The sequence below is a fragment of the Cyprinodon variegatus genome, unplaced genomic scaffold (genome assembly GCF_000732505.1).
Source record: "Cyprinodon variegatus isolate N-32 unplaced genomic scaffold, C_variegatus-1.0 Scaffold61, whole genome shotgun sequence".
In the NCBI taxonomy this organism is placed as follows: domain Eukaryota; kingdom Metazoa; phylum Chordata; class Actinopteri; order Cyprinodontiformes; family Cyprinodontidae; genus Cyprinodon; species Cyprinodon variegatus.
In genome coordinates this window covers 295,810-316,529 of record NW_015150514.1, presented here as the reverse complement: position 1 = coordinate 316,529, position 20,720 = coordinate 295,810, and the positions used below count along the sequence as shown (strand labels likewise).

The 20,720-nt window shown below is 35.5% G+C and overlaps 2 protein-coding genes across 3 annotated transcripts in view; both read right to left on the bottom strand.

The window, feature by feature from the left end:
- LOC107082764 (transmembrane protein C15orf27-like) overlaps window positions 1-5,308 on the bottom strand; it is a 46,459-nt gene extending 41,151 nt beyond the window's left edge. The window contains exons 1-2 of one of the 2 annotated variants that reach the window (XM_015371601.1): window positions 4,851-5,308; window positions 3,929-4,086 (exon numbers count right to left, since the gene is read on the bottom strand). In XM_015371601.1, the coding sequence (XP_015227087.1) occupies window positions 3,929-3,942 (14 nt within the window). In that variant the 5' untranslated portion in view covers window positions 3,943-4,086; window positions 4,851-5,308. The remainder of the gene's footprint in view (window positions 1-3,928; window positions 4,087-4,850) is intronic. The other variant, XM_015371600.1, reaches the window with a different exon arrangement.
- A 791-nt stretch (window positions 5,309-6,099) lies between these two features.
- fbxo22 (F-box protein 22) lies at window positions 6,100-18,987 on the bottom strand. Its single transcript, XM_015371574.1, has 7 exons — window positions 18,808-18,987; window positions 18,444-18,576; window positions 16,039-16,126; window positions 14,966-15,064; window positions 8,828-8,980; window positions 8,582-8,747; window positions 6,100-8,499 (listed from the first exon to the last, which is right to left on the bottom strand). Exons 1-7 carry the CDS (start codon window positions 18,936-18,938, stop codon window positions 8,106-8,108), a joined length of 1,164 nt encoding a protein of 387 aa, XP_015227060.1. The 5' UTR covers window positions 18,939-18,987; the 3' UTR covers window positions 6,100-8,105.
- Between the last annotated feature and the right edge of the window lie 1,733 nt (window positions 18,988-20,720).

Genomic DNA, 20,720 nt, shown 5'->3' with positions numbered 1-20,720 from the left:
TTTATTTTGATTTCATGGTGACAAAGATTCTCGACAGCCTCAAATAGCTGGGTAGTAAACATACACTGAAGTTTGTGTTTTAATGTGAAAACATGTAAAATAGTTAAAAGGGTTTGAGAAAGTAGAAAAGATAATAGTGAAAATGTAAATGTTTCCAAAAATTTTAATACGTGAAATGTTTAAAAGTATATCTAGCGAATGTCTCTTTCATCTAATAATTAATATGCTATATAAAACATGATATAGAAATGGTTATGGAATATAATTTACGTAGAAATAAACTTCATATGAAAATAATGTATCCTTTGACAGTTTATTACTTCTTTTCTGAAAGTCTAGAAGCTTTCTAACAAATTCAACCATTTTGAAAAACTTTATCAACTAACACAAAAGAGCAAGCATAAGACAATAAGAATGTTTCCAAATTGCAAAGATCAAAAAACACACCTCAAACTGGGCCAGAGTACTGCAGACATCACAGATGTTCCTCGCTCCCACCAGCCTCTGAGAACAACTTTAGAGAAGCTGGGCGCTGCCGGGCATTAAAGATTTGCCTCAAAGGAGTCAGATACAACCAACAACTCGCTATTGTTTACTTTTATCCAGAAGAGGAAGCAATTCTTCCCTCACAAACCTGTCCTTCATTTACTACAATAAATACAATGTAGGTTATGGCAACATGAGCAAAAGAGGTCCCTTCCTTTTGGCTCTTACAAAGCTAGGCCTGTCGTTCTTGCTGAACAAGAGCCTGAGTTTTAAAAGTCTGTGTTTAACATAGTTAATGTTGAAGCATCTGTCACTTTAACATAATTTAAGAACTGCCTCAGGTTATTCACTACAAAAGCCAATTCTGTTTCCAGACAAACTTCCATTACTTCTTGCCAGCAGATATTAATGAAGTCTGCCGAGCACAGTAGCTCATTAATAATATAACAGATTAACCTGTGATGAATTTGGAAACTGCACAATGGACTGTTCTGGCCCTGGAGTGACCAGTGTCTTATCTAACCTTTCCAGATAGAAGCAGTAAAAGACACAGGAGACCCAGAGAGCCCTGCGGAGCAGGATGAAGACTGCACATGTTGCCTTCAGAACGGAAATGTCCGCAGACCTTTTTATATGGCCTCACTATCTAACTTTGCCCAATAATTGCATAGTGTTTTTAATTTCTTTAGATATATAACATTAAAAATAGTTCTTATTAAAACTGAGGACAATTATATTAAGACCTTCTTTGGCAACTTGTGGAGAATTTACTCAAAAATGGCAAAACAACAGAATCTAAAACAAAAAGTAAGGCCATATGTGCCCCTGAGGAGACTTGCATTTAATTTACAGAATTTCTCCAAACATCAAACAGGTGAGTTAATTAATAAATTGTTCAAGAAAGCTACATTTATTTAAGTAACTTTATTCAAAAATTTAAACGTATATGTTATGTAGATTCATTGCAATCAGAATCACATGTACAACATATTATGTATTTATTTCTGCTCATTTTGGTCACAGTAAAATGAAACTCGATCAGAAACTCAGAAAATTGTATTATTATTTCTGATCAAAATAATGTTTGTTTTTGATTGATGAATATGATATGATGAAGACTGCTGACTTGAGCAGTCCTTCACAGCTTCCACACTGAAGGTGAGCCAAGAGGCTGTTGTGTTAGAAAAGTGCTGTCAAAGCATATGGATGGAAAGTTAAGTGGAAGGTAGAAATGTGCCAGAAAAAGGTATAAAAGCTACAAGTATAACTGTGGCTCAAGTAAGACTGTGTGGAGCAAAGCTCATTTAAGAGTTTGGGTAAAATTTTTATGGTACAAACGGTAGCAGGATTTGTTGCTTTAACAGCAAAACACACACTTATCCACAACATGGGATTTATCTGCTATTTTTTCCCTCTATCAACCCATTCTTCCCCTGCAGTAAAGTCCCCTGAGGTCCAATTGGATAATTTCAAAGTCTCTTCAAAATTCTATCAGTCTTTTTTTGTTGTTGTTGTTGTTGTTTGTCTCATTTTATCAAATCAAGCCTTGATTTTTTTTTTTTTTTTTTTATTAAACTTTGGATCTCAGTGAGAATGCCTGCATGAATAAAGGTAAACAAAAAAGGAAAGATGATCTTGGGGAGCATGTCATCTCTTGATGATAGTCTAGATGTTATCAGTTTCAAACTTAGCGCAGAGTTCTACCAGGCTATTTAAAGCGGTTTCCAGAAACGTTTTTTTTTTTTTTGGAGATGCTGATAAAAAATTTTTGGCATGATTTGACACCTGTCCAGAAATCCAACAGAACCAGTACCTGGTGTAATGTTCAAGGTATTTGCCCGTTTCAAAATGCAGACCTCCTACAGTAATCATTCTACAGTATTCTCTGCAAAAGAAGCATCAACCAAACACAAAGTCCATATAAGTTACAAGACAGGGGCAATACTTTTCAGTGGGCTGATATTCCTATATAAAAAAATCTGTTGTTATTAATCTTTTGTGGGGCTGCACCTAACGATTATTTTTCTAATAGATTAATCTCTCAATTATTTTCTTGATTAATCAATAATAATCAGACAGGGAAATGTTCATTAAAGAAATAAACCAGGTAAAATTAAAACTTTTCCACTTACAGAGTTCTGGAAAGAGCATATAAACAGAGAAAAAGTTTTTTCATCTTAAATGCTAAATGTTTATATATTTTCTTACAATGTTGGTATAATTCTTGCTCTGGGTGGGTTTCTCTGTCAGCTAAAGGCATGTTTTAGAGTGTCTATACTCCAGTTAACAATAAATCAATTACTAAATTAGTTGACGACTATTCAAATATCGATTATTCTGATTAATGGTTTCGGCCCTAATCTTTTGCAATATTCAAATTTTCTAAGAAACCTTTATTAGTTTCTTATTGCGAGCCATAAACAGCAAAATAAACAAAATATAAATACGACAATCGCTCTTTGAAAATAAATTCAATTTCCAAAACAAATCTAAATTTGTACTGATGCATCTTCATAAACAAGTAGATATCTATATTGACGGACAGCAGCCTGATTAACTCTATATTAAGACAACAGAACCCAAACAGGTTATCTGACATATTCAGCTCTAAGTTAATTTTACAAGCTGTTTTTTTTCCCATGAAATCGAAAACACAAAAATTATACACATGTTTTCATGGTGCACAGAATGAAGATAAAGAAAGCCCCAGGAGAAATAAACAGGGTATTCACAAGAGCCTATAAATATGCTTTCTCCTAGATGCATGTCACTTCAGTCATGTTATCATGTGGTGATGTCCCAAAGAGCTACTAAACTGAGCTTTATAGGAAATAAGGAATTAAAGTGGTATTCTCATTGAAGCCAAAATGGAGCGATGATTTGGGGCCATTCATCTAGGTCAAGAGAATAAATGCTGCTGGTTAAGAGACAAATTACACACTAATACGACACCACCTGTGTTACACATTGATAAAGTAAAGCAGTTTTCAGCATTTCCCTCTTTTAACATCAAATTCCCAGACACAGCAAGATTTATGTTGCCTCTGTAAATCAGCTTCTCTAACGACACATACTCTGGTAGCCATAGATGACGTTTTATCTGAAGAATCAGTCAAGTGATCAGCATTTGTGTCAACAGAATAAATACTCCATAGTTGGCACTGTGCAGGTGTGTTCCACAAATCTGTATCCAAACATGTGCATGCTCATTCACACAGACGAGGGTCAGCGGCACCTCAATGGGATCAGTGTCTCAGTGCATAAAGGTCATTATTGTTCCAAATGAGACATCAAAAAACTGCTAAATGATGAGAAAATAGAGGCAGAGTGGGAAAAACTCAATAAAGAGGGGTGCTTGGGAAAGGCTCAACTAAATTAAAGATTTGTTTTTTTTATTTTGATTGGGGAGATCAATTGTAAATTACACATGCACTTTACTTACTCAGCATTAGCCATCGTGATGGGTGATGTAGAAGGGAAAGCAATTAGTTGTTGATGTCTTTCCTCGCAATCCCAGCTCACTTCTGCCTGTTCTAGAGCTGCAGTTCACCTTTCCACCTAGGAGATCCTGGTTTCATGCTGAACCTGGGTAGAGCACATCTAGTAACACTGTAAAGAACTGAAATATAATGGGATTGTTAAACAAATGAGTCAATATAGTCTGGCTGATATAACAATTTCATCCAGCTGGAAAATGTTTCATACTAAAACTATTTACACCTCTTAAATTTTTCTATATTATTATAAACACAAGATGTACAAAGCTGATAGAGACAAATTACATCCCAAAAGCTACGTACAGTAGTATTGATTCATGGAACTAAATACGAATCCATCCAGTATGTTTAAAATTTTTAAACATTGAACCTTATTCTGCCGGTCCCCAAATACGCAATACATTGTTTTGAAATTGATAAACTACTTCAAATGTAGTTGTAAAAACCTAAATTGGTGAAAAGGCACAAGGATATTAATGCTTTTGAAAGAGACTTTTTTTTTTTGTTAATTTGAGTGTTGTAGACATTTGGCTTAACTTATGAGTAGTAATGTACATCCCTATAACTTATGGTGGCCTGCAAAACAGTATTTGTCAAATCTGCACAGTGGTGAACCTATCACATTCAAATTAAAATAAGATGGGCTCAGAAAATGCAACTGTAAGCATTAAAGATAACTTTTGTCGATGTTAACTCTTATTTAGAAATTTACCTGCAGCTCTACATCCTATGACCTGAGGAGTTGGCTTCCAGACTTCCCTAGCCGAAAAAACTATAAGTATAAATATATTATTTTTCTGTTTTTCGTTTTGTTTTTTGTTTTTGCTATTAGATGCACTTGTACATAAACCAGAGAGAGTCTCTTACCTGTAAAAGATTTACATTGTTGATGCGTAACTGTGCCTCCAGTTGCTCCCCTATAGAAACTAATGTCTCCCTCGGTGGTGATCACTGTGAGTGAAGCAGCAGCAGCAGCAGCAGGCTCGCAGTGCGTGTAGGTTGCAGCAACCCGCTGCACTTTTGCACTGGACGAGCACCGTAGCTGTTCTCGCTGCTCCCTTGTGCTGCGTGGATTTCGGTGCAAAACCAAGCGGAGACTGTAGCTCGAATGCATGAAGCAGCGTCATTCGTCAAGAGCCATGTTAGCTTTTCTTAAGTATAGTCACAAGGATTTAAGCAGCGGCCCTTCTCCCCTGGATGAGACAAGTTGAGTTAAGGGACCGGGTTGCGCTCCCCAGCCGAGGGCTTCCCCCGGTGTGCGCAGCAGGGAACCCTGACAGAGGGGAGCTGTCCAGGTGCTGAAACGGAGCCTCGGCTTCTCTCAGCGAGACGCCTCAGGAGCGGCTGGAGAACGGAACACCGCGAATTTCACGCAAAGGCAGCCAAAATATGCACGTTTTTAGTGCACAAATCTGGCAGTGGCAATGAATCGTGTGACATTTGCATCGATCCGGTCACGACAGAGCAATAAAACATTAGCCGTGAGGTTGATCTGTGTGCGTCAGAGGGAGAAGAAAAAAAAAACCTGCGAGTAAAGGTGTTCAGGTTCCCAATTTAGGCCAATGTAGAATCGGATTATTGCCACAGATGATTTTGTTAGCTTTACGCCTGGCTGATCGCTTCTCTCGTCGTGAGCTGCGGAGTTTATGCGTGTGTGTGTTTTTCTGATGTCCCAAAATAAAGATACTATGGGAACATAAACTGCCTGTACAGCAATTGGCTTAACCATTTGTCACTCATCGGGATTAGCCAGTCGATGGCTAAAGAGCACATCCATCAAAATGAAGAGTCTCTTCTTTCTTTTAAACACGCTTGGACGTGGGCTGCTGAGGATGTAAAAGGTTGGCACGCATATTTAAAGATGGTCTGTTAAAATTTATCAGTGGAAACCTACACTTTAATAGTGCTTTTTAATACAGTTTCATGACTCAATTTAACAGCATTTCTAGTTTGAGGGCTGGAGCAGAACAAACAGAGTAGAAATAAAAGGTGCAGGGATAAAAATCAGGTTTGCTTAAACGATACAGTTTTTATCTATATTTATTTCAGAAACTATACAGGATGTATCATTATATACAGTTAAAAGGCGGAGAGCACATAAGCAATTATCTTCTAAAAAAAAAAAAAAAAAGGATTGCTGAACTTAAATAATTTTTTGTTACAATCACTGTTGTAGGTTTTTTTTACAATTAAAAAACAGCAATTTTAAGCAATCTAATGAATCATGTTTAGAATGAAATTGCACCATTTCACAACAGAGCTTAGCCCTAAGAAAAGATTTTAACCTAAATTTCAGACACATTTTCAGAGGCCTGAATGCTATTAGACACAATGGCGTTTTATTCCTACCAACTGTTTCACATTCTGTCATGCTATATCTAAAAACTCAAATGTATTTTTACAGTTTTATGAGATGGACCAACACAAAGTAGCAAATAATTATGAACTGGGAAGAAACCACATTTGACATCTTGTACATTTGAACCCATAAAACAAATGCATATATTTTCAGCCCCTTTAACTTCCCTAAATTAAACCAATTTGAGCCAACAGCCGGACGTCATCCTTAGTAGTTCAGTTGTGTTTGTTAGAATAACTGCAACTGACTGGTGAAAACCTTGCCATTGTTTGTTAGAGAACATTAGGGACCACACAGCGTCACAAGGACCAAGTAACACACCAGAAAAATTATAATAACTATGTGGTGGAAGTTTAAAGCAAGGTTAAGCTAGCAAACAACACTACAGAGACACAAACATATAGGAGGAAGAGCCCTAATTATACGAGACAAATTACTAAGCATGCGCTTTGAAGGTGTTGGACTGTATTCAACGATGGAAGGTTTCTTAAAGAGGCTACCAAAGACTTCGCCATAGGACTGACGTTCCTTTAAAACTGGGATAATAACCTTAAACATACAGAAAGCTCTTAAGAATGGCAAGGTGACATTCTAGACTTTAATCCAACAGAGAACCTGTTTAAAAAAAAAAAAAAAAACTGATTTTAGAGAAGCTCTCCATCTCATTTTACTAAGGCTGTGCTGTGATGCAAATAATAATTTAAGAATCTATTTTAACAAAACCAGTAGACACTCAATACAACTTTCAGGAATAATACCAAAGAAAATATCTCAAGGAGGCTGAATACAAATGCAGGCTAAATGTCTCCAATTCTGAGCATTAGAGAAAAAAAAAAAAAAAAGCCATGCATCACTTTCTTCTAATTTACAATTATTCTCATTTTGTTGGTCTATAGCATGACATCCAGCAAAATACATTGCAACTTTATAAAATATGAAAAAGTTAACGGAGTACGAATCTAGGCACTGAAGAGGCCTCTGTAAAACAGAGCGCCATCGATAACGTGTATCTGAACTAATAATGCAATGGTAACCATACATCATGCAGGACAAATAATTTCAAATAAAGTAGAATTTATTGATCCCCTGAAACCCCAAACATTTTCCTTTATATTTTCCTGTTTTAGAGTCAACAACTTGACTCTAAAGCAGAAAACTTTTCACTCCATGGCTCAGCATCGCTCAGACAGCCAAGTGGCAGCCTTTCTGAAAATCTGCTTTAGGCTTCAGAGGCTGACATGCAACCACTGCGCCAAATTAACAGAATAATCAAGCAAACATAACCAAAAATAAGCCCCCGCCCCCCCAAAAAAGTTATATACTTTTATATATATATGTCTGTATGTTAATACTGGTGACACAAAACTTGCTTAAGTTTACCCTGATTTTGAGTAGGACAAACAACCTCATTCTCTATACTTCCATAAAGAAAAAGTGCACTCAGGGGGAAGAATATGTTTTAAATGTGCCTGAAATCGGGGTGTAAAATATAAACGTCCTAAGACAAGCAGAACTTGTTTTTTTATTATGTACACTGTGGAACATTTTTTAACCACAAAGTCTCCAAGACCTGAAATCATCCAGGGGTGGCCATTAAATATTTATGGCCGAGGGGATTATTATCCTGCTTTGAAAGCATAAACGAAGACAGCAATGTCCTGGATAATACTTTGTACATAATGTGTGCTGCTCCAAACTGTTATTAACAACAGAAGCATGACACTTTGACTTCTCTCCTCTTATTCCTTGTCGCCTCTGTATATTCAGCCCAAGTGAACCAGGGTCATGACGGTGGTGTATTCATGCTGCAAGGTGTCGGACTCGGAGTTGCAAAGGGTGTAGTCGTCTTTAACAATCCGGTCACAGCCGATCTCGCCGTTTCCAAAGAGACCAAACAGCGGCGTATTAGGGAAGACCTTATGAAAAGCGTCTGCCTCTACGTTGTGCTGGTTGTGGTAGTAGTTCTGGCCCCTCCCCACACAGGCGAACATGAAGCCCAGAGTGTTTCTCTCAGGAATCCTGGCTGCCTTTAGCCGTCGGACCGTGGCTTCTGCTTCTTTTGCGGTACCGACTTCTTGGTCCAGGAGCACAGATGCTCCCTGAACTTTACGGCCACTCAGAGCCAGGCCAATCACACCGTATGCTCCCTTGCTGCAGCTACAGAGATTACGAAAACTTTAAGTGCTACAGAATAAGCATTAAAACATGGTTTTATCATGTTTTGGAAAATTTAACTTACCAGTCTCTGGACGGAGAGAAGACCCCTTCTACCAGACCTCCTGCAATCAAAGCCTTGCTGTTTGTCAGCGGCTCAAGAATCTGGTTGAGGAACCGTGCTCCTCCAGATTTATAGGCTTCATAGATGAACATCAGAACAACACGTAGCTCTGGGTTGTCAACCAGTCCTGGGAAAGAGCACAAGAAAAAAAAAAAATTAATGTTGAGGTTTGACATTTCTGTCAAGTTACTAAACAACCATCCTTACCTGCTTCTTTCATGGCGGACAAAGAAATTGTCTTTTTACAGAAGTGAAAAGGCTTAATGTGAACCCCATCGGTGTTTGGAAGCATGACGGCAAAGCCTGCCTCCCCTTCCTGGTGCTCCTTAGGAGGATTGGTCCATGAACCAGTAGGAGTCACTGTGGAGAAGGTCAAGAACAATACTGCATTAATGTATGCATGCTACCTCGGCTGCTTTTCCTGAACCATCTGCCACTAAGACATTTAGTCTAGTTTTAAAAATAACTGCTCAGCAGTAAGCATTAAGGAAGACAAATCACTATATTTTGCTGGTAAACCTTCAGAAATGTTAACACCTTTGCTCCTATAAAGACACCATTATTCGAATTGCAGATGGTCAGCAGAACAGCTTTGCCAATCTTATCTAGTTTATTAGGGTTTTTAATCAGGGCTAAAACAATCTGATTAATCAATAATGGAAATAATCGTCAACTAATTTAGTAACTGATTAATAGTTAAATAGACTGTAGAGACTGTAAAACATGCGTTTAGCTGACAGAGCAACCCACTTAAGGCAGTTTTTCTACCAAATCTTTAAAAAAAAAAAAACTTGTAAACATTGTGTCTTTTAAGAAAAGTCTTTTTTGTCTGTCAATATCTATCCAGAACTCCTCAGGTGGAAAAGTTTTAGTTTAAGCTGGTTTAATATTACAAAAGGTCTTAAGGAACCTTTTGCTGTCCAATTATTAATCAATTAATCAAAAAAAAAAAATAAAAAATTTGTTAACTGCAGCCCTAGTTTTTAATCCACAAAAACCTTTATAAGATCGGAGCCATCAGTCTTTAAGCCATTGTTTCATGGTTATTAGATGAACTCCAGCAGAAAACTTCTTTCAGAAGGAAACATGGGTTTGCAAAAACAGACAAAAAAAAAAGAAACCTTAGAGACCAGCATTAGTTAATATCAGTGATGGGCATTTTGTTCAGGTCATGGATAAGTTGCTATGGAATTCAGCGTACATCTTTAAAAATTGCCCAGGAAACAGATAGTCTCAATACCTACTCGTATATTTTTAATAGAATAGGAATTCAAACAGGTTTTAAATTATTCCTGTGCCAAACTGTGGAACAAATATAATCACTCTTTTTTTTTTTATACAGCAAGTGAGTGCAGCTTATTCCCATCTCCAAATACTCCAACATTTAAGTGTTAAACAAGTGCAGTATTTGTATCTTATTGTGAAATTGTGAGAATTTAGTTCAGCCCCGGATCTCCTGACAGCCGTATACCAACAGAGTCATTCAGTGCCTTGCAAAACTTTCTGCCTTTCAAAATATCCCATTACTACTAGGGATGTCTTTAGGGTTGGATAATATATTGAGATTTTAAACATATCACAATTTTTTCTAAAAAATAAATGATTCTAATATTGTTTATATTGAGATGGTCTCAGCTACAATATAATTGTACTTTTATGAATGCCAGAAGGTTATTTTTCATCCATTTCATGCATGTTCCTATGCTTATCTACAGCGGTTTGTTAGAAATTCTGGGACAAACATTTGGGACAAAGCTTTGATCCAGAGGTCATATTTTATGGAAAGAAAACCATTATCAAGATAAATATTTCAAAATAAGATACCAATTCTGGTCCACATGATCCAGCCCTAGATGCCTCAACATAATGATACTGGAAATCTGTCCGAAATCGGTTTAAAATGTGTGAAATGCAGAGAGTTAATTTAATTAATCTGTACTTATGACTTATGATGCAATGACATTAAAAAAAATAAATAAATAAAAAAAAGTATCCTAATACCTATTATGCTTGACTATTGCTCTCTGCTTGAGTAAATTCACTTAAGCCTTTTCTAACATTCCACGCTATAAAATGAACAAGAATGCAGAATTCATGCCAATATTGTTTCAGATAAAAATCACTTAATACTCAAAGTTGCAATATCTGAATCGTAAAAAAAAACATTTCATTGATATCTTTAATTATTCTTGGGGGATTTTAAAGTGATATGCCAACAGAGTAAATAAGTATTTAAAAGTGAATAACGTTAAAGTGTAACTGCCAGATTCCCAGTTGTGTGATTTAGAGACGCATGAATGCAAAATATCCACACCCACAGCTGTGGCTAAAGTTCTGACTGGAGCTCTGTGAGAAGTTTGAACCTTTGAATGAGTTTCTTCTAACACTTCTTCAACTATATCCCAATTTTATCCCTGACATGTATGCTGTGTATGTTGATCCTTATCAAGAGGTGTGATTACAAAAGCAAAATAAACTTGAGTTTAAGTTTAGTAAATAGGTTTAAAAATGATAATTTTCCTTCTACAACACAATCTGTGTTGCTCAATCAAGTACAATCTAAATAACATAAACTGAGGTTTGTGACACCTAGTTTTATAAGCCTTTAGGACTTCCTGAAGTATTTCTAATGTAGTCATTGATTTTATAAAATATCCAGTAACCTGGGTGATCATGATGGAAACACTATGAAGTAAAGCTAAAATCTTTAAAACTTCAGCTGAAATCTTAGAAAAAAAGAAACAAAAAACAAAAAGGTTAAATGTGCCAAGCACAGAAAACCCCTGTATAAGAGGCCTTTTATTCCTCCACATCTGATCTTCTTTTACTGTTTAAGTCAAGAAACATAGACTAGGTCTCTGCAAACAGTTTTCAAACAGAAAAAAAAATTAAAAATTAAAAACACATTCAAATATTAAAATAACATGAATGAAGGTGATCTGTTAGGTCTAGACTGCATCATCATGTTAGACTCATCAGCCCACAGGAAATCCTTCAACCATCAGAATAAGATTGGCAGATAAAGTGATGCACCTTGATCTACCAAGATACCAAATAATGATCACTACATTGTTTTGCAAACCAAAGATGTGCACGTGCCATTAGAGTATGTGTTGCTGTACTAAGATCGAATGTGCAAATGATAACAGGTCCTAAAGTCATTGTAACCACCCTATTCAAAAATGCGTTCCTGTAAGAGAATGGATTTATTTTATGCTGCACAAAAGGCTCCGACTATCTGCAAGAGCTCTATGCACAGATGGAAAGGCATGATCTCTACATGGAGAAGATGCAGGAAGATAAGAGAAAGGACCTTCTCTTTTCATGCAAGATAGAAAAAAACAATCACATTACTTAGAGGCACAAAAATGCCAGAGTGGCCGCTGGCATTTGGATTATTCCATCTCTCGCCGTCAGTCAAGGTCATCGTTTCAATTTCTGAAAGCAATGTATCTCTGAAACGTCCATCGCATTTTCTTTCCAGACACCTTTAATGCACGAAACAGCTTTTTCTCAATTATTCGAGAATTTCTATTTATTTTTTTCTTTTTCTAAACAAAATATTCAGGTTTATCAAAAAAATATAGCTGATCAGTCCAAAATAAAAAAAAGACATTTTAAAACTGCATTAAGACAACTCTTTTTATAATGATGTTCATTACTCCTGATACAGTAATGCATTAATCACGGACTTCACTAACAGACTCTAAAATTTTCTATTTGCAAGTAGAACGCTGAAATCAGAGCAGGAATACATTCATACATTCATTTTACATTTTAAAGAGAAAAAAAAATTAATTAGTAAATATGCTCTATCGAGAACTCCTCAAGCAGCATGGTTTTAGCGCAACATAGCTTTAATATTATACATAAAAACTGTAAGGCACCCTTTTCTATCAGATTAATAATAGATTGATCTCAAAACACAAGAGATCCATTAATTAGTAAAAAAATTGTTAGTGCAGCCCTATTCTATGTTAAAGAAACACTGAATGCTAAACAATCCAGCTTATATGATTAAACACAGCAAAAACTAAATAGGTTTTCTTCTAATTGCACAAACATTTCACTAGCCAACAGTGACGCAGTTCAAAAGATTTGAACTGTAGCAGTAATTTAAGGAACCAGGCCCATGTTTATACAGAGATCTGTAAAAAATCTACACCTTCCAAAATGAAAAACAGCATAAAAAAACTCTTTTGTTTGAAACGGTGTTAAAACTTTACATACATATGACATTTCTAATCAAAACCAAAAGAAGCTTGGTATATGCTCGACGAGTCTGTGAGGTCAGTGCAGCTAAATTACATCATTTAAAAATATCACTTTCGGATTTTAAAGCGTATAAAACTCCATCTTGGAAATCATTCCAAAGAAATTAAACAAACAGCCTCATTATTCAAATGGCCAAAGAAACTCCAAAACGTGTCAGTCACTGATTTGACCCGACGTAGAATGTGCTTAGGAAGACTGACCTCCAGGTGCTGAGTTCCAACTACAGGTCACTACAGTCTGAGCAGACAGTATAGACAAAGACGTCTTGAGGGTTTCAAAATGTTTTTAGAGAAAAATGAGCAAAAGTCAGATTGTTTCTGTTTGAAGCCTGTTCAGCAGCTGCTGTGACCCCTGAGTGGCTGAGAATTTACACAGGCATTAGAAAATGCCTGTTGTCACAAACAACTCATGCAGCTATCAAAGATGGCAGACAGAGCGCCTCATAAGCACATGCTCTGGGGGAACATTAGCAACATTGATGGAGAATCACTTCTCTAGAGGAGTGTGATTACAACGAGAAATGAGAGGTTCAGCAGCAGGGACATTGGGCAATCGATTAGTGTGAGACAAGTCAGCCATTGTAGTTTCCAAGCTGGCAGAAGCAGAGGGAAATAACTATTCAACTTATTGAGGCTACAAAGGATGTGATTTCTACACTTCAAAGGAGCACAAAAGATAAATCTGTTAACCCCTTAAGCCCAGAGTGTTAGCAGCAATTTTCACCTCAAATCAAATACCTGATTATATCAAGTGTAGCTCCAGAGTTATAAAGAATAAAAAATAAAAATATCTGTATGACACAGAGTCATTAAAGAATATTTTTCAAGGGGAATCAGTATAAATGTGATCATTTCTGTTATATAAAAGCAACATGAAACATAAAATAAACATTTTTGAGCCTCACCAACTTTTTTTTTATTTCAAACACTTTAAAACAGCGTGGAAGTTTGAAACTTTGGATGAAGCCTCAGATTCTATAGTCTCACATCTTGACTATAACTGCAGTCATTTTGGACTAAATTACTCCAAGCACATTAGCTCCACAAAGGTTTTAATGGAGAGTGAGGCAGGCAGACCTTTGATTTTGGCACAAAGGTGCGAAATATTTGGGGGTGAGTTCCTAAAAAAAATGAATCTGGTCAAATGATAGTGTCGATTTCCGTGGTATGGCTACTTCAGCAGGTTTTTTAATGAGATATCCCTGTTCTATCAAAATTTACTTTTGTATACTGCAGAATATTAAAAAAAATTGCATAGAAAATTAGAATTTTGAATTACAAGACATTCAAAAATATAGTCTGACCAGCAAAAATGGCTAGAGAAAACATGATATATATATATATAATATGTTGTTCTGCTGTACCATTAATGTGTATTAGTAAACTGTGGATAATGTTAAAACTTTAGAAAGTCCCCTGAATCAATTCCACATACAGTAGTTGCGTTGGGTTGAGGTGCAATTCATAGCAAATTTTTTTATAACCAGGTCAGCATTATTTCCTACTTTGTTTATGCGTCCTCTTGTTGAAATGGCAGACACGTAAATAACCAGAAAATATTAAGTTGCAGTCTCAAAAAGAAGATCTCTAGGGATCATTTCTTCATCTTCAACATTAAAATTTAAGCTGTTTTCAGAAGATTTTGGTCCAAATAAATTTTCTTGAAAGCCTCCCAGTCTCTCTCTTTTTTTTTTTTTTTTTTCATTTTATTTGTTTATGCGGCTGCAATTCCACAAGTCTTAGTGTAAAACCTTTAATTTCTTTTTGTCTTAGAAACTTTAAAGCGCTTTCTTCAAAGTCATGTTGGTGGAAGAAAAAAACTTCACTGTGTTTTATCTGCATCCATAAATAGATCAAAATGCACATATGTCAGCTGGGCCTGGAACAGGGCCCGTCGGCCCGTCAGGCTTAAGAGGTTAATATCACAGATTTCAAGCACTAGTCGAACAGCAGCGGGGATTTATGGAAGAATCAAACACATATAAGCAATTAGTGTCAATATCTTCCCAAAAAATCTATTTTACCAATATGAAAATGAATCTTTGCAAATGAAGAAAAGTGAAACACTTACAGACAATGCCCGGTGTAGCAATGCCAACAACATCACAGCCTTTGGGGAAGATCTGGTTCAGTTCATCCGCTGTGTTTGAACACTGGCGACTCTTTTTTGCTTCAGGTATAAAAACAAAAACATTTTAATCCAAGAAATAGGGAGATTTTAAAACATTTACATTTAAAAGTAACATTGAGGAGAAAGTAGGTAAAGCAAAATGTAATTTATGGCATCCTGACCTCAAATTTACAAAGAAAAGCAGTCACCTTCTGTAATAGCAAGCAAAATACTGTATAATTCTCAATGTGCAGCAACTATATGATAGGGTCAGCTAATATGAGACAGACACTGAGTGGTGGTTTTCAACCAATGCTTGTTTTGCATCCACAAAATATAGTAACCGTTTTTAAAATGTAAAAGCATGAGATATCAAATACTGAAAATGTTCAGAGAACACACTTTTTGTCAGCAAGCTTTGTTGAAATAGCAGGGATACTGTTCGCCTCTTTTTACTTCACTTACAACTGCCTCTCTGAATTCAATAGCTGAATCTAGCATACAGGTTTAGTTATAGTTTTTTCAAAGTCTCCAAAAATGGAGGTGAACACCATTATTACAAAATGGAAAACAAAATTTAGCAGAGAACTAGTCAAACCCTGAAGAGCATACAGAGAGTCTCTTTCACATATTTTATAAGAAGCATATATAACATTGAATAAGTTCAACATTTTGGATCATTTCCTAACTATTTAAATTCAATACATGTGTTTTCAATGGAATTTAAACTTTCAGCAGTTCAAAATCCATATTAAACACCTAGTCTGATTCGGTTTTAATGAAGCCATCAACACCTTCAGCCAAACGGCCTCAAAAACCTATTTGGCTGCAAAAGAAAAACAAAAAAAAACATTGAAAGTAGTTAAAACTTCCTTTTAGGTGATAATTATGTAGGTTTGCTACATAGAGCAGCAAAGAGTGCCAATCTAAACTGTCTAATTATTAACACAATAAAAAAGTATAATGTGGAAAACAGTGTTAGGGTTTATTTCAACCTGCTAATGAGTTACAGGAAAAAAATAAATATTACTGACCTTTGCTCTGTTCATAGCAATAAGCTTGTCCACTCAAGGCCTCACAGTCTACCATCATCAGAACCGTTTTAGGCAGGAGGAAAACTTTCTGAAAACAATCAGATAAAAAATAAAACTTGGTGAAGCTTTTTGTTTTAACGTGGATAGAAAATGTTCTGATGATTCATAGACCCACCATTTCTTTAAACACCCATTTGGATAAACAATTGTTGTTAAACAGATGAATAATATTAATTTTAGTCCCTGAAATCTTCAGCAGCAGTTTAATAGTTTTGTCAGTAACCTCTCAGTACTTAAATGTAAACACGGACAAGCAGAACTTCCTGGGGATGCTAAAGCAAGAAAAAGCTGAAAAGAAGTCTAAAGAGAGGCTTCTAAAATCTATGAGGGAGGCCAGCTGCACTGAAATTGAGTTTCAGGCTCCAAAGAATACCGTACATAAATGTATGTAACCCTGTCTTCATTCTAGATCACACCTACAACTCCCACTCCCCCAATAGAGCCAGAAATATTCTCTAAAGTATTTCAAATTTCAAGTTCTATGTACCTATTAACCTATTTTCCTCTGGGGAGAAAGTACAGATGGATCAAATCCAGAAAAATGATTTACATCTACACTTTCATTCTTAGAGCCATAACTACAAACTATCAGCAGTATAATTTATTGATTAGTTTGGTAACTGCCTGAACTGTACAATATTATATATGCTCTAGGGCTGTACAAGACACCAAAAAAATATTGTTATAGCAATAATACTGTCATAAATGCTTGGAACATGTTAGATGTTATAGTACAGACATTAGGAAAGTTTTGCATGCAATTAATATACAGCTTTAAGGCTTTTATACAGTCCAACTGCAGTTGATCTCTGAATCTCAGACAGCTGTCAGTGATAAAGCTGTTCCAGGTTATAAAGATGATCAGGATATGTTCATCTATTAAAACATCTTGCAATAGTATGAGGTTTTTAATACCACGCAACACAACCATGCTTTATTACTTTGAGCATATTTAGAGTTTGTATTTCAGTATTTCATTCAAGAAGGAAAACAGATTTATTTGTTAAAATGTATGTGAGACACAATTTATGATACTGGTTTAAACAAAATAAAAACAATGTTTTGATTGTCAGCAATTTTAAACATTTCACATCTGATGAACAAAAAAGGTTTTATAGATAAATGTTTGGTAACTGCATTGTGATGGCTTACAGCACAGGTTAACGTTAGAGACATTCCTGGTCCAAGACCAGATCATTGAATTAAAGACTAAAATCCCTTTATTGTCCAACAATGGGGAAACTGTAGTGTATAGAAAAAAATGTCACACAAATGTGGATCTTAGAAAAGTGTACACGAATGAAACAATAGTGAAGAGTTAAAATATAAACAAATAAAAAATACTGTACTGAAAGTATTTTAACAATATAAATACTGTGAAACTGAAGAATAAATCACCAATATACAGCTGTGGACATTTTTACAGTAATGCTGCAGCATGTTATTTAACTGACCAAGATAGAAACTGTGCAAAATCGGCATGAATGTAACAACTTATTGAGGTTGTTGGGAACAGTGATGGTTATAAAGTCTTACAGCTGCAGGTAGGATGGATCTGTTATAACGCTCCCTGGTGCATTTAGGGTGCACTTTCTTAACATGCTGAGAAAGTAAACCTTAGCAAAACAGCTGAGTTGAAACAATTAGGTATCTAATTCTATTGGAGTGTGTATGTGCATAGCTTAAGCATGGATTTAGGATTTTAAAAAAAATATCTTAAAAAAAACATAGTTTTCTAAGTATGTGGATTCCACATTTTGACTACCGATAGACAGAAATAATGAAAATTAAACCAAACTAAACGTCTCATATCAAACTGTAAGGGACAATAAAAGAGTAAGTTAAATGTAAGACTTTTTGTGTCCCTTGAAATAAAACTTTAAGACCAACTTCAAATTTAACACAATAAAAAACCTGGTTGCGACAAATTTAACCTGATGCTTATTTTAACATAAAGCATTACTTTCTGGCCCAGTTGAAATGTTTACAGTTTTGAAAAACTTTCCATAGAGGAAGAAAGGAAGGGGGGGGGGGGACAGTAACTTACCCTATAAAGGGTTAAGGCCTTATTTTTATATTGAAGAATTCAATTTCTTTTAAGACTTTTTAAGGATCTGCTAGAACTGAAATAAACCACCTTTCCTGGCGAGTATTCAAATTTATGACATGCGCATTTATATTGAATAAGTCACGGTGTGAAAATTGCAGTGTTTTTGTTGTTTTTTAACAAAAAAAGGGGAATCCCTACACGTTGTTGTTTTTTTCTCCCCACTGGGTTATTTCTCTTCAGCTTCGTCTAGCTAACTTTGTAGCTTTCGCTCTAGGTTTTAGGCTCGGTAGTTTACCTCCACTTCTTCGGCCAGGAGGCTGCAGAAAGAGTGGAGCTCTGTGGTGGAGGGTCCAGCCGCGGACACCCAGGTGAGGTGCTGCTGAGTCCGAAGCACTCTGCGGGCGCAGTTCCGCCACAGTCTGCACACACTAACAGGAAGAACACACACATTCACCTGCTGTCCAACCAAAAACTCACACTTCATACACTAAGCTTTCTACTTAAGCTACAAACTTCGCATACAACCTGTAAATAAAATGACTATATAAACCAATTTAGCTTTACATTTACTCCGTAAATTACAGTCACTTTCATTTGTTATTCATTACACATTAATGCTAGCCAAGTTAACAGTTTAGCTTGCAAACATTTTCCATTACCTTGCGACCTGTAGAAGAGATTTGGTTGGTATGAACATGAGAACTCTCTCAACCACTTCGGCGACATTACTAAGCACGTATGCTGCCTTACTGTCCTGAAAAGGGTCCCCAAAATCTTGACTTTCACTCATATTTTACTCTCTGCTGGTCGGTTATGTCGCACAGCTAGGAACTTTTACCTCTACGCTTCCACAGCTGTTGGCGCTGCCGGCTGGATTGACAATACTGCCCCATGCGGTGAGGAGGATATAACGCACAGGGAGCTCAAAGGTAAAATCTACAAAAAATAATATTACCGGTATATCTGGAATAATGAAGACATTAAATACAAATATAAGACGGTGTTTTATAGAAAATGGTTTGATAGGGGAATATTACTTGTAAGCCAATTAATAAATTCAAATGGTCATTTATTGTCTTATTCTGACTTTATGTTACTTTTCCAATTTCCTGTTCCCCTTTAAGAATATGCTGTTTTGTTTTATCACTAGTCGGTCATTAAAGCTTTTATCATCTTTACTCAAACGTCAAATTTACTCAGTGCCAAGTTTTGATTCAAACTCCATTTATATTGATTATGATTGTCCTTTTATAAGTAAGAAAACAAGCAACAAAAGGTTAAGAAATATGTTTTTTCACCATCTTGCATATTTTATTGGTCCAACGCTAGAGAAAATTTATTATAAAATTATTCATGATGTTTATCCTGTTAAAGCATTTTTGATTTATATATATATATACATATATATAAATGGGATTTAAACCCAATGTGTACTTTTTGTAAAGATAATGAAGAAAATCTTATTCATCTTTCTTTGGGATTGTAATCATACCAAAATATTCTGGAGTGAGATGTCAAATTTTTTTCATCAAAAAAATCTTGACATTACAGTAACAGATGAGGGTGTTTCGTTTGGGATGGAGAAATGTGAATTTGTCAAAACAGAATTTTTATATATATATATATATTTTTTTTTTTTTTTATGGTATCATATTCACACCTCCAAATATTTACAAATACATAATTTCCAGATTTTCCCAATATTATCTTCTATTAATATATATATATATATAGAATCCTTTTAATTTATATTTCAAATGCTAAAGCCATGCAAATTATAACTGCCCTTAAAGGATTATAACCCTCGAGCATAGATTAGAGTTTGACATTTTAAAATAGTTCTGTTCTGTAAAGCCCTTTGTTTTTGCATATGTTTGTAATTATTAATGTTCTATATAGTTTTTTTGCAGTTAAAAATCAATAACTGGGTTAATTATAACCCTAACTATATTTCTACTTCCGCTAGTCTTAATATATTCACTCAAATCTTGTCACATTACAACCAGAAACCTTTTGAAACGGCATACACATATCGTATTGTACTAATTGTACAATACTTTTAAGTCTGAAATATTCATATGGTATGACTTATTTATATTTTCATACTGCTAAATAGAACCCAAGGCAACAATTACCCAAAGCAATCACCTAGTTACTAAGCAGTCCACCTTACCTCACAAGCCGGGCAGAGAGAGCTTTACTGAGGGATTGAGCTGTAAAGGCCTCATAAAGAGCACCAGAAAGACAACCTTATTCACTTAATCTGCAAACCTCCAAGAAGGCAGCAATATTAAATAAATCCATTTAAAATCTTATTAGCAGGCATGGGCAGAAATAAGGCTCTTATTCCATCCATGTTATATATGCAAAACCAAATCTTTGTTTAAAGCATATTTATACATTCAAATGAGCCAATCAAATTCCAGTATTAAATCCTGTGGGGAAAATAAAACATGTAGGAATCTGGAGATTTTAAACTAGATTCCATTTTTTTTTCTTTTTCCTACCAAAATTTGAGATTTTGGCATTTGTTAAAGAAAAAACTAAATGTGCAAGTCCTCCATCAGACACG